The sequence below is a fragment of the Trichinella spiralis genome, assembly GCF_000181795.1.
Source record: "Trichinella spiralis strain ISS 195 chromosome Unknown Scfld1557, whole genome shotgun sequence".
NCBI classification, from domain to species: Eukaryota; Metazoa; Nematoda; class Enoplea; order Trichinellida; family Trichinellidae; genus Trichinella; species Trichinella spiralis.
In genome coordinates, this window is record NW_003528496.1 from 512146 (window position 1) to 523129 (window position 10984).

General features: G+C 46.9%; 8 protein-coding genes across 8 annotated transcripts; 2 read left to right on the top strand and 6 right to left on the bottom strand.

The window, feature by feature from the left end:
* Positions 1-30: 30 nt before the first annotated feature.
* On the bottom strand, positions 31-389 carry Tsp_04620 (conserved hypothetical protein). Its single transcript, XM_003369147.1, has 3 exons — positions 356-389; positions 267-333; positions 31-229 (listed from the first exon to the last, which is right to left on the bottom strand). The coding sequence occupies exons 1-3, from the start codon at positions 387-389 to the stop codon at positions 31-33; spliced, it is 300 nt and encodes a 99-aa protein (XP_003369195.1).
* Positions 390-569: 180 nt separating this feature from the next.
* On the bottom strand, positions 570-1190 carry Tsp_04621 (hypothetical protein). Its single transcript, XM_003369148.1, is given in 4 exon segments — positions 570-770; positions 834-916; positions 936-1058; positions 1163-1190. The coding sequence occupies 4 exon segments, from the start codon at positions 1188-1190 to the stop codon at positions 570-572; spliced, it is 435 nt and encodes a 144-aa protein (XP_003369196.1).
* Positions 1191-1610: 420 nt separating this feature from the next.
* Positions 1611-2081, bottom strand: Tsp_04622 (putative integrase). The gene is made up of 2 exons (XM_003369149.1): positions 2068-2081; positions 1611-1920 (listed from the first exon to the last, which is right to left on the bottom strand). The coding sequence occupies exons 1-2, from the start codon at positions 2079-2081 to the stop codon at positions 1611-1613; spliced, it is 324 nt and encodes a 107-aa protein (XP_003369197.1).
* A 137-nt stretch (positions 2082-2218) lies between these two features.
* Positions 2219-2864, bottom strand: Tsp_04623 (hypothetical protein). The gene is made up of 3 exons (XM_003369150.1): positions 2810-2864; positions 2315-2547; positions 2219-2287 (listed from the first exon to the last, which is right to left on the bottom strand). The coding sequence occupies exons 1-3, from the start codon at positions 2862-2864 to the stop codon at positions 2219-2221; spliced, it is 357 nt and encodes a 118-aa protein (XP_003369198.1).
* A 252-nt stretch (positions 2865-3116) lies between these two features.
* Tsp_04624 (putative succinate--CoA ligase) lies at positions 3117-3442 on the top strand. Its single transcript, XM_003369151.1, has 2 exons — positions 3117-3185; positions 3209-3442. The coding sequence occupies exons 1-2, from the start codon at positions 3117-3119 to the stop codon at positions 3440-3442; spliced, it is 303 nt and encodes a 100-aa protein (XP_003369199.1).
* A 70-nt stretch (positions 3443-3512) lies between these two features.
* On the bottom strand, positions 3513-3987 carry Tsp_04625 (conserved hypothetical protein). The gene is made up of 2 exons (XM_003369152.1): positions 3921-3987; positions 3513-3889 (listed from the first exon to the last, which is right to left on the bottom strand). Exons 1-2 carry the CDS (start codon positions 3985-3987, stop codon positions 3513-3515), a joined length of 444 nt encoding a protein of 147 aa, XP_003369200.1.
* Positions 3988-5150: 1163 nt separating this feature from the next.
* On the bottom strand, positions 5151-6140 carry Tsp_04626 (hypothetical protein). Its single transcript, XM_003369153.1, has 3 exons — positions 5992-6140; positions 5652-5691; positions 5151-5294 (listed from the first exon to the last, which is right to left on the bottom strand). The coding sequence occupies exons 1-3, from the start codon at positions 6138-6140 to the stop codon at positions 5151-5153; spliced, it is 333 nt and encodes a 110-aa protein (XP_003369201.1).
* Positions 6141-6227: 87 nt separating this feature from the next.
* On the top strand, positions 6228-10250 carry Tsp_04627 (Pao retrotransposon peptidase family protein). Its single transcript, XM_003369154.1, has 6 exons — positions 6228-6392; positions 6519-6605; positions 7322-8014; positions 8182-8817; positions 9045-9500; positions 9546-10250. Exons 1-6 carry the CDS (start codon positions 6228-6230, stop codon positions 10248-10250), a joined length of 2742 nt encoding a protein of 913 aa, XP_003369202.1.
* The last annotated feature ends 734 nt before the right edge of the window (positions 10251-10984 follow it).

A 10984-nucleotide genomic window follows, 5' to 3' on the forward strand; every position in this document is an offset into this window, starting at 1 on the left:
CAGGACGCTGACATTTTCACCGCTTAATTGTTATTCCATTTCTAACGACCCGCTGGGCGGGGTCGTCTGCTTCGCCTCTCCCGGGTCCGCGCCAGTTCGCCCGTTGTTACTCTTCGCCGGCTCGTCTTCGCTCGCGTGTTCTCGTCGTCGTGTCGCCATCATCCGCTCTCGTATCGTCGCCACAACTGCACTCCACACTCGTCCGCTCGATAACTCGCGGTCTTCGCCGCTTCAATATATAGAAGTATTCCGCCGCAGGGGGGCACCGGGGTGGGTCAACTGAAATTCGATCCTTCCATTGTCCTGCTGACAATCCCCCGGCTTGCGGCTCTTCTATAAATCAGCGGCTTATTACGCGGCGGCTTTGATCCGCTGCCCCAACGGACCATCAGTGACCGGCGATGACCGAACAGCACGCTGAACGACGGCTAGTTAAGCATCGGCTCGTCGGGTCATGCGGGTTGGTCGCCAGAAGCCGACCGCGGTTCTCTCCGGCGGTATCTTTTGAACTGGGCGGGAAGGGGGGCTTTATTGCCGCGGTTCAGCGTCTGCCTCAGCTGGACCTGTAATTAGCAACGCCGTCGTGCAGCAGTAGATGTTACACATTGTTTTCCATTGAGAAAAACAAGGGGTGCAGCTGGCGTTGCGCAATCGTTGTTTTCGTACCAGGAGCAATGCCTTGCTGCCACGGGGATTTTAGATAGTGATGAGCAGGTATTGAAAAAAGATTTCTCAACAACACTGAAGTACTGGTATTGAAGAAAAGGTTTCTGAAAATATTTTATTGTTCATTCTTATCTTCAATATTCTTTGTTCTAAACGTTCCGCAGTACCTTCCGAAACCTGTTTCGAGTCACTGCTTCCGGGATAGCATCACATCGCAGCTCCGTAGACCAGTACATGGGATACCGGGGCACTGGAACAAGACCATCGACCTGAGAAATGTTTGAATTCCGATTCTGATTCAATTATCTGAGAAATCCAGATACACTGAGTGGAATACACGTAGTGAGACTGCTCAACAATGAGTTTCAGAAAGTGATGGATTGAAGTAATGGCTGAAATATTCAAATGGTTCACGCAAAACACATGAAAAACCAGATGTTGTTTCTGAAAATGCAAAGATCTATTATCTAGAAGTTCGTGACCAATGACAACATACCCTTAAATGTCGCATTTATAAGAGACATGTTGTGAACACAACAGAATTGGTCAGTGGACTGTATAAGATTGGTGGTTGATTACAGTAGATCGATTGTTAATAAGCAAGGACGATTCTTGCTGTGGTTAAGACAAACTCTTTGGGAAAAGATGACTTTATACATTTAACAACAGCGACAAATTGGTGATTTGATAATCACCAAAAACAGCTTCTGCAACAAACGGTAGCAATCTGCACTGCACTGCACGATGATCACACGCACTTGACGTTAACAGCTCTCGCACGAATCACATCAGCATTCCGCTGTCGACTCGATCTCTCGATTCGACTACTCGGCTTCGGATTTCACCGGTTTATATTCTGAGCGTACCGACCTCAGGTCCACGATTTGGGACAGAAGAAATTTGGTTATCCTTGTCTTTGACATTTATATGCCGCCGGTGTGACGTCATTTGTTCTCTTCCATGCTTCCAGCAAGCACTGCGGCTCTGCTGCGGTCGCGCAATGCCCAATCAGCATTTCGAATGACCTTTAAAATTATCCTAAAATGCCGGGGATGGCATCCTAGAGCTGCATGGCTTTTGGGGGCAAATTTCTCGGGAAACTTGCGTTTCCAACAAGACATTCTTTTCTTCTTCCACCTAAATTCTGCCTTGCTGAAGATCTCAGTTTCTTCATCTTCAGATGTTAGCTCCGCTGTACTTTTCAACCACAGAGGAAGATCATCATCACTGTCCGTTACACGATCAGATATATATCTGCATCAGGCAACACAATGAACTCTTGGGTTATTTTTCCGCTTCTAGTGAGACGAACGTTCAAGTCGCAGTCGATGACAATAGCTGATGAGAAGTGAAAATACCTGTGTTATTTCTCGCCTTATATACTGTACTCTGAGTCATTACAGAGCCGTGGTCATTACAAATGCGTCATGTGTTCACCAAGATAATCATATCAATCAGCAAATATCTAACAGCTGCCTCGCGTATGGTAACTTTCCAGGTCTGCGGCCGCGGTTGTCAGATTGCCGCGATAATGATTTTCACGGCAATGGGTTCACTGTTGTGCAGCGGACACGGACCGAACTAATGAGATCTTTCCTGCAGAAAATGAAGGCGAAGAACACTGAAGCTACAGTATGAAGAATAATACATGAAGATCGAAAGAGCAGTACGGTAAGGGTTGTTGACAAGAGGGTTGGCAAGTTGCCAAGAGTGTGTGCTTGTGTTTTACATCGTCGTCGATCCTGGTTTCCGATTGTCTAATAAAGTATATACTCATTGCTTGTTCTTTTGTTGTCGCAATGCCATCAGGAAAGCGCGAGACTGAGCGAAAGGGAAATGCACCAGTCAATACCGGCCCGTCGCCAAATAGCGATGGACGCGCTAATAACACGGTGGAGGAAGTTAACGAGCTTGTTCAAGGGAGCGACTCGTTACAGTTGTATCAGGTTAATTTGGCCTGAAATATAACGAACACTATAATGTTTAACGTCACCAAAAAAAGAATGCCAAAGCCGAAACTTTCACACTATTTTTCTTGCAAAAAAATCACAAAATCGTGAAATTTCAATGGCATACAAAATACATGTAAGGCATCTCAAAAGCGCTTAAAAATCAAAATGGGTCAATTGAACTACGAACATACTGTATGGGTTAAACTGAGTAGCAGATTCAATCCAAATAAACTGTTCCCAATCCATTATCGTATAACGAGCCGCTCTCAGGTGGGCTCGTTTGTCGCCCCAACCTGACTGCGATCACGGTCATCGCTAGGAGACGACGCGCCGATGTGGACCGGCGGGTTCATCCGCGGGGTCATATTTTCCCTCTGGCTGCTGCAAGCCCTGCTGCCCCTTTTCCGCAGTTCGCGTTTTGCCGGTAGCATTCTCGCATTCAAAAGGCAGATCAAGAGCACAGTATTTATTAACAAATACCAACAGGGATTGCCATTGATGCGCCTCCGTATATATCAAGAACCAATAACCACTATCACTCCGCTCGATACCAACCACCCTACTACCGTAATCCTCTCCTGATCTTCAAGTATCCATCTGTTTACGGTAGCCTCATTGTTCTTCTTCCTTTTCTCCTCTGCGTCCGTTACTGTTACGAACGTAACGACACCGACCTCGTCGGTGCGACCTGCCCGGGGGCTGGTGCCCAAAGGTCGTGGGTAAAGCAAGAACAGTACCCGCGCACCGCCGGCCAGATCGCTCTCCTGACATCTGGCGGCACCGGGTTGGGGTCCGAGGGACCCCCTGCAGCGACCTACGGATAACCGTTGCTGACGAGACAATGGCTATTTACGCCGTAACGCCAGCAGCGGGCCAATAAAGTACCTGGAACCATCAGCTAGCAGCCATCAGGACGAGAACGCCAAATGACCATCGCGAGATCAAAGATGCCGAAATCATGACAGCTTTATCGGAAGCCGACGGTGATTTTGATCGGCGCCGGAGATAGCGAGCACCCCCGCGGCGAGCGAGCTGTCTATTGGTGGTTCGCGTCAGTCCCCACGGGGCGGCTGACCCTGGCTCTATATATAGTGCCAGGAAGCGCGCCGCGAGTAGTAGAGTAGAGAGTAGGAAGAGAAGAAAATGGATACCGATAGACACGGAAGTCAGTCGAAATCGCTGTCGTTTGCGTAATCCTTGAATTCTCGTGCCGTTGTTTGTTCCTGTTACATATTTGATTCTCTGTTCGCTGCTGTCGACGGAGTGCGTTCCTCTGATTATCCGTAGTCGAATAAAACGAACGTGTATTCGTTCCGTATTTGATCCGCTTGCATTCTACCCACGCGATCGTCTTCTTGACTGCCCGCATTCAGTTGGCCAAGAGGAATCTACATCATACAGTCCACTCTCATTTGCCTGACAAGCGAACGACTGACAAATTTGTACATTAGCGGTCTACGCGGTGTTCTTACTCGATCCCACTGTTCACTTATTGGTCATTGACCACGTTATTTTGTTGGACCGTCAAATCTTTGTCGTATTGGTTTTCCTTGTCGAATTGCTCATTCATTCAAATCTTTCCCTTGTGATTAGCTGTAATATTTTTTCATTTCATTGGTTCAAATATTCCATTTAGAATTACGTAACTTTAATAGTGTGACGTAACATTAATAATGGAAATATTATTCCAAAATTTTATTGTCTGTTTGAAGTTTCGTCATTCATTGAAATTTTTGTTTATTTAAATATATTATTCGTGGTGAAGTTTATACTTTTCCATGATCAGCATTCCCGAAAATAATTTTTATCATTATTCTATATTTTATTGTACCAAAGTGACGTTATATCAAATGCGATAGTAATAATTCAGAAAAACAATACAAAAAATAAGTTAAATAGTGATTATTATTTTTCACTACCCAACAGCAACAACAACAATAATAAACAACATATCAGTGAACGACATTAACAAAGTGGCATCGGGGCGATTTCAAAATTACGAATTATTCTTTGTGGATAAAGATTGACGCTAAGGACAGCCGCTTTGTTTATTGAAGCTAGAAAAATAAACTCTTATTTGCCAATATCTATAACCGTACAATTTGTTGCCTGTTGAAATTTATCAAGATTGGATGTTAACTTCCCGGTGCAATGTCAGAATACTGAATAATCTGTTTGAAAAATCTGGAATGTTGTAGCAACACTTCCAATTTTCGGGTTACAAATGGCACTAATGCTAACGTTACGCTCGCAATTTCACTGAATTTTACGCATGATTTCACGCATGTCTTTGTCAAACATTGTTCGCGTTTCTCGTCACATCACATATGTTGGTTAAGGCGATTTTAATACAGAGGGAAAATCAACAAGTGACAAATTGTTCACAGTTGCAGCTCTCAAGCTTAACCAAGGATTGACATCTGCTAAATTATTAGCATCTGATGAATTTCTTGATTTTACTGGGAGTGTTCTATTTAAATCTTTCTTATTTGCAATCCAAGAATTTTACTTTAATATTCACAGTTTCTATCATTACGAAACATCCATATATGTATTTTTATACATGTCGAGTAGTTTTGCTGTTTGTATGAAAAATCCTGCTTGACGTTGATACATTTCACGTAAAATACAGTCGAACTTCATTAAGTGCATAAGATTTTGGCCGAAAAAAATTCCCTGTATTTAATTAAACGGTAAAATAATGGTTAATGGTATGGAAATTTTTTTTAAATTCTATGCTCACTTATAACCAAGTTCAAATGTAATTTGAAATGCAACATCAAGCGGATCAGCTACATCATAAGCGCTGCTTTTGATGCAGAATGTTTAAATATTTCGTTATAATTAAAATATACATTAAAAGGTTGCAAATGGAAAGGAAAATAGATGGCAATTTAAGTCTTCACCAACGCACTAGTCGGGTTTGTTCAGATTTTGAAATAGAAAGTTTACAATTTACACCAAATATATAAATAAATTTGTTTTTTGGTTTGTAAAATAATATTGCAGATTTTTTACTTAAATAAAATATACATAGGAAAACAATAACACTGACGAAAGAGGTAAAAACTTTCTGAAGTTAAAAGTAAAATTCTTTGATTGCTATCAGGAAAGATTTTCATAGAACAGTTAGACGGAAATTAAAAATGTAATTCGATGCTAACAAATTAGCAGTTTCCATGCCTAGTTTTAGCTGACAACTGCAGCTGTGGACAATTGATCACTTGTTGATTTTTCCATTGTATTACAATCGCCTTTAGCTAATCATCAGAATATTTTCTGAAAAACGGAAAAGCATCATATACATAAATCTTATATAATTGCCAGCTAAAACGAAATTTATCTGATGAACTCAGATAAATAAAAGCAAAACATTTTGAAAGCGGAATGAAAGCGATGGACAGCACCAAGCAGAATAGCAGTTAAAGCTGCTTCAAATTCACTCTTCACTGAACATCGCATGTTGGCATTTGTGCGCCTGTTTGTGATTAATGATCTTCTGTCAACATCAACAAAAGTCATTGGTACCACAAGGAATATCAGAAGTTGATCTTCGATTGTAGATAAAATGAGAAATGGCAACTAAATGTTGCAAAATGGTTATTTAAAATGAAATTCAAAACTGTCCAATTTTCATTTTTGGTGTTGCGTTTGAGTTCAGTGCTTTGCGTTCCAGAGTTATTCGAATCATTTTCTATTCTGTTCCTTGTTATGGCTCAGTACCCTGAGTTACATCTTGTACCAAATCGTTGCGGGATTTGGTCCAGTTCGGTGGTATGGTAGGTATTATATACAAATTAAAACGTGCCGGCACACAGAAATATTGGAGGTGTTCAAAAGTATGCGCAGAATGTATAGCATGTGTTCCTAGTTATTAACAATTACTTTATCTTGGTATAGGATAAAGAAGGCTACGGGGGTGCAATGTGGACAGATTTAGAAGTTCCGGCTGGGATGGATCGAAAAGATCACGTTGAAACCTGCCGGGTAGATGAGTACCTGGCCTATATAGACTGATGGCAACCTCAGCAGTGTTCCTCTTCTTTTTTCTGAACCAGTCTCGGATCAAGGGCTCGGCAAGGAAGATGATTGCTCGGAAACCAGAACGGTGGTCTGAGTAGGGAGAGAGTTTCATGACGGCCACCATACAAGTGGATCCGGTCGGAAACTGCGTGGTGTGCTGCGGAATCCATCCTGTTGAGATTTGCCCGCGATTCGTCGAACTCTCCGTGCCGGAACGATGGCAATGTGTCCGGAAACACGGGTTGTGTTTTGGATGTCTGCGAAAAGGGCACCGTAGAGCATGCTGAGAGTAGCAGGAGAAGATGATCCCATTGCCATGGAGACCATTTTCGGGTGGATCCTTTGCGGTCCGAAGGCGCGAAGTTCAGCTGGCAAACAAGGGACCACCATGGTCTCGACGGTAACGAAAAGCAGCTCTGCCGGAGCGACGGAAGAACTCAACTGACTGTTGAGAAGATTCTGGGAGATCGATTCGATTGGGGTGGCGCAGGAGGCAGAAACCAATTCGGACGAGGACGTCAAGAGAAAGTTCAGTGAGTCGGTCATGTTTGATGGAACGAGATATGTCGTCGGGCTTTTGTGGAGAGCAGGGGCAGTGCACCTGCCAGACAACCGCGAGGTCGCCATGCAACGTTTGAGAGCGTTCAGACGGCAGTTGAACCGATCCGGAGAAAGACCAGGAGTACTCAGGAGTCATCCGTGACTACCTTGACCGTGGATGGGCAGAAAAAGTGGATGGAACATCAAGTCCGCCAGGAAGAACTTGGTACCTGCCCCATTATGCCGTCTACCAACACAATCAAGGTAAGAAGAAGTATCGGGTGGTGTTCGACGGTTCTGCGGAATGGAACGGGACATCCTTAAACAACTGTCTCGACCCAGGACCGAAGTTGCAACCCGACTTGGTCGCCGTGCTCCTCCGGTTCCGCCGATACAGGATCGCGCTGCAGGCTGACATTGAAAAGATGTACCTGCAGGTCGGATTGCGTCCGGAAGATCGGGACATTTGCCGTTTCCTATGGCAGGGAAGGGACTGCGGAGCCCCCGTGAAGGTCTATCGGCTAACGCGGATGGGGTTCGGCCTCACGTGCTCTCCATTCCTGGCCATGCAAGTGGGGAGGCACCATGCGCAGCGCCGCGGGAACATTGACGCGCTGACCGACAGAGTGTTATCGGATATGTACGTCGACGACCTGGCGACGAGCTGCGATGAAGTTGAGGAGGCCCGACATCTCGTCCAGAGGTTGACCGAACTGATGAAAACTGGCGGCTTCGCTCTTAGGAAATGGGCGAGCAATGATCCAGATACATTGTTGGACCTCCCTCCAGAAGATGTGTCTTCAGCTGATTGGATCGGCTGTGGAAGACGCTCGGTTTGCACTGGAACCGGCACAGCGACCACCTGACGTTCATGCCCATGCCGGATATCCATCCGGAGCGGCATGATTCCAAAAGGCAGTTGCTTAGTCTGGCATCCCGATTATTCGACCCATTAGGCTGCTTAGCCCCCTTCACCATCAGAGCGAAGAAGCTGTTCCAGTCTCTCTGGTTGAAGGGTCTTAATTGGGATGACCAGCTGCCCCTCGACATCAATAGCGTGTGGTGTCAATGGAAGAGAGAACTGGAGACCCTGGACAGCGTCAGAGTCCCACGCGCGTTGATGATCATTCCAAGAGATCAGATTCGACACTCTAAATTGCACGTTTTTGGCGACGCCTCTGAAACAGCGTTTGGCACCGTGCCATACCTGATGACGGAGTCCATGGACGGTGTCAAGGAGGTGAGATTCTGCCTCGCCAAGACCCGCGTCGCTCCGGTCAAGCGACTGAGCCTCCCACGGCTCGAATTGATGGCTGCACTCCACATGGCGCGCCTCAAAGAGTACGTGGAACGGGAATTAGGCCATCCTTTTAACCGATCCACCTATTGGAGCGACAGTACTATTGTCCTCAGTTGGATCCAAGGCGACACACGAAGGTGGAAACCTTTCGTGGCGAACCGCTTTCAGGAGATCCTCAGCCGGACTGATCCTGGACTGGACCTGGACGATGCCATCGTATTTGAGAACTGCCAATATTATGTATATATTGTATTGTCAAACTTGCCATCATATAAGTCTGCCGAAGAGCATACGGCACGACTGCGCGAGGTGCTCTGCCGACTCATGAAGAGGAAGGTGGCATACTTGGGTCACATCATTTCAGAAAAAGGGATCGCTACAGACCCAAGCAAAACCTCTGCCGTAGGGAGTGGCCGACACCGACTTGCGTGTCAGAGTTGCGGCAGTTCCTGGGACTGGCGTAGTACTACCGCAAGTTCGTCAACGGCTTTGCGAATGTCGCCGCCCCGCTACACCGGCTGTTGGAAAAAGGGGCCGAGTGGGACTGGTCAAAAGCCTGTCAGTCCGCCTGCGACGCACTGAAGTACCACCTTACATCTGCGCCCGTCTTCGTCTATCCTGACTTCCATCGGCAGTTCATTGTCGACATGGACGCCAGCGGAGACGGCCTTGGGGCGGTGCTGAGCCAAAGAGAAGAGAAAGCTGAAAGAGTCGTGGCGTACGCGAGTCGCACGCTGACCAAGGCTGAGCGTCGGTATTGCGCGACTCGGAGAGAAATGCTCGGTTTGGTATGGGCCCTGCGCGAGTTCCGGCCGTATCTTTATGGTCAGAGATTCCTGGTGCGCACGTACCATAGTTGCCTGCGCTGGTTGACGACTTTTAAGGAACCAGAGGGGCAGGTAGCCCGATGGCTGGAGAGTCTAGCAGAGCTCAATTTCGAAGTGGAACACCGAGCAGGACACTTGCACGGCAACGTCGACGCGCTATCCCGTACCAGCTGTACACAGTGTGGACGGCTGGTAGAAGGCAGTGCATGCGCAATTCTGAACTGAAACGTGGCGCAGAGCTTTAAAGACCAGTTGTTGGCCGCCCAGCAGGCGGACCCAGAGATCCGACTACTGCAGCAATGGTTGGTTGGCGCGAGCTGGCCGGTGGTATGTCCCCCGGAGTGTAGCCGTTACATGCACGTGCTGTGGCGGCAACGGCGCAGCAGAGTGGATAAAGATGGCTTCATCTGGCGACATCGTCGCGGACTCACGGCCGAGGAAGGGGTTAAGCAGGAGCTGGTGCCGCGAGCCCTCAGAAACGAAGTCCTACAGTCAATGCACGACAGTCGGTACGCAGGTCACCTGGGTGAGCAGCGGACACTGGCACGAGTCAGGAACCGATTCTACTGGCCGGGAATGAGTGGTGACGTGCACACATTGTGCCGCACATGCATGCAGTGCGCGAGGAGGAAGGGCCCAACCAAGAACAACCGTGCGCCGATGCAGGCCATGGCTGCGGGATACCATTTGCAGCGTGTTGGCATCGACATTCTTGGGCCGCTGGAAAAGACCCCATCGCGGAACCGATACGTCCTGGTCCTGACGGACTACTTCACCAAATGGACTGCCGCATTCCCCTTCGCCAACATGGAGGCCAGTACCGTGGCCAAGGTGTTGGTCGAGAAGTACATCGCGTGCCTTGGCGCCCTTGACAACCTGCACAGCGACCAAGGCCGCTCATTTGAAGCGTCAGTGGTGCTGGAGATGTTCTTGGGCTGCTAAGAAGACGCGATTCTCTCCATACCACCCGCAGGGGAATGGAGAGGCGGAGAGGTTTAACCGCACCCACCTGGACATGCTGTCCATCATGGTCGATGGGAACCCAGGCCAGTGGGATGACATGCTGCCATTCGGCATGCGGGCGTACAACAGCAGCGTTCACGATAGCACGGGAGTGACGCCTGCGATCGCCATGCTCAGTCAAGAGTTGCGGTTGCCACTGGATGTTCAGATAGGGAACCCGCCTTGGCGCGAAGCCCAAGGGCTACGCTTTGTTCCCATTTGGTCATACTTATGTTCCCCTTCGGTCCCACTGTTCACTTATTTGTCGTTCACCAAGCTATTTTATTGGACCGTCAAGTCTTTGTCGTATTGGTTTTCCTTGTATAATTGCTCATTGATTCAAATCTTTCCCTTCTGAATACCATCAAATATTTGTTGTTGTCACTGAATGGAATACTCCCCTTCGCATTACCAACTTTTCATTTTTTTGAATCAACTTAACCAATGGATCCCTCAGGTCCGAAAAAAAAAATTCTGATTAAAGATTCCTCCAAACGGTAACATTATGGGGAATAAAAAAAATTTACTTTTGCCCATTAAAAATTTGCATATCCTGAAAAAAAAACCCCTCCCAGAAGTTCTTTTTAAAGGGTCAAACAACCAACCTGCCATTCACAATTCCGGGGGGGCGAATGTCATTCCAAAAATTGACAAAAAAACCGAAAAAACATTAA

What these genes read in the sequence shown, in the direction of transcription:
- Tsp_04624 (XM_003369151.1), top strand. Translation starts at nt 3,117, where the DNA reads ATGCGCCTCCGTATATATCAAGAACCAATAACCACTATCACTCCGCTC.
- Tsp_04621 (XM_003369148.1), bottom strand. Translation starts at nt 1,190, where the DNA reads ATGTCTCTTATAAATGCGACATTTAAGG. An exon ending in TATAAATGCGACATTTAAGG is followed by an intron (nt 1,059 to 1,162) that starts GTATGTTGTCAT and finishes TGAATATTTCAG; the next exon opens with CCATTACTTCAATCCATCAC. An exon ending in CTCGAAACAGGTTTCGGAAG is followed by an intron (nt 771 to 833) that starts GTACTGCGGAAC and finishes AAATATTTTCAG; the next exon opens with AAACCTTTTCTTCAATACCA.
- Tsp_04623 (XM_003369150.1), bottom strand. Translation starts at nt 2,864, where the DNA reads ATGGATTGGGAACAGTTTATTTGGATTGAATCTGCTACTCAGTTTAAC. An exon ending in TACTCAGTTTAACCCATACA is followed by an intron (nt 2,548 to 2,809) that starts GTATGTTCGTAG and finishes CCGTGTTATTAG; the next exon opens with CGCGTCCATCGCTATTTGGC. An exon ending in ACTGCTCTTTCGATCTTCAT is followed by an intron (nt 2,288 to 2,314) that starts GTATTATTCTTC and finishes CTGTAGCTTCAG; the next exon opens with TGTTCTTCGCCTTCATTTTC.
- Tsp_04625 (XM_003369152.1), bottom strand. Translation starts at nt 3,987, where the DNA reads ATGCGGGCAGTCAAGAAGACGATCGCGTGGGTAGAATGCAAGCGGATC. An exon ending in CAAATACGGAACGAATACAC is followed by an intron (nt 3,890 to 3,920) that starts GTTCGTTTTATT and finishes GGATAATCAGAG; the next exon opens with GAACGCACTCCGTCGACAGC.
- Tsp_04627 (XM_003369154.1), top strand. Translation starts at nt 6,228, where the DNA reads ATGAAATTCAAAACTGTCCAATTTTCATTTTTGGTGTTGCGTTTGAGT. An exon ending in GGATTTGGTCCAGTTCGGTG is followed by an intron (nt 6,393 to 6,518) that starts GTATGGTAGGTA and finishes ATCTTGGTATAG; the next exon opens with GATAAAGAAGGCTACGGGGG. An exon ending in GCCGACTCATGAAGAGGAAG is followed by an intron (nt 8,818 to 9,044) that starts GTGGCATACTTG and finishes AAAGCCTGTCAG; the next exon opens with TCCGCCTGCGACGCACTGAA.
- Tsp_04626 (XM_003369153.1), bottom strand. Translation starts at nt 6,140, where the DNA reads ATGACTTTTGTTGATGTTGACAGAAGATCATTAATCACAAACAGGCGC. An exon ending in TTTCATTCCGCTTTCAAAAT is followed by an intron (nt 5,692 to 5,991) that starts GTTTTGCTTTTA and finishes TTTTAACTTCAG; the next exon opens with AAAGTTTTTACCTCTTTCGT. An exon ending in CAGTGTTATTGTTTTCCTAT is followed by an intron (nt 5,295 to 5,651) that starts GTATATTTTATT and finishes AATTAAATACAG; the next exon opens with GGAATTTTTTTCGGCCAAAA.
- Tsp_04620 (XM_003369147.1), bottom strand. Translation starts at nt 389, where the DNA reads ATGGTCCGTTGGGGCAGCGGATCAAAGCCGCCGC. An exon ending in ATTTCAGTTGACCCACCCCG is followed by an intron (nt 230 to 266) that starts GTGCCCCCCTGC and finishes TATATATTGAAG; the next exon opens with CGGCGAAGACCGCGAGTTAT.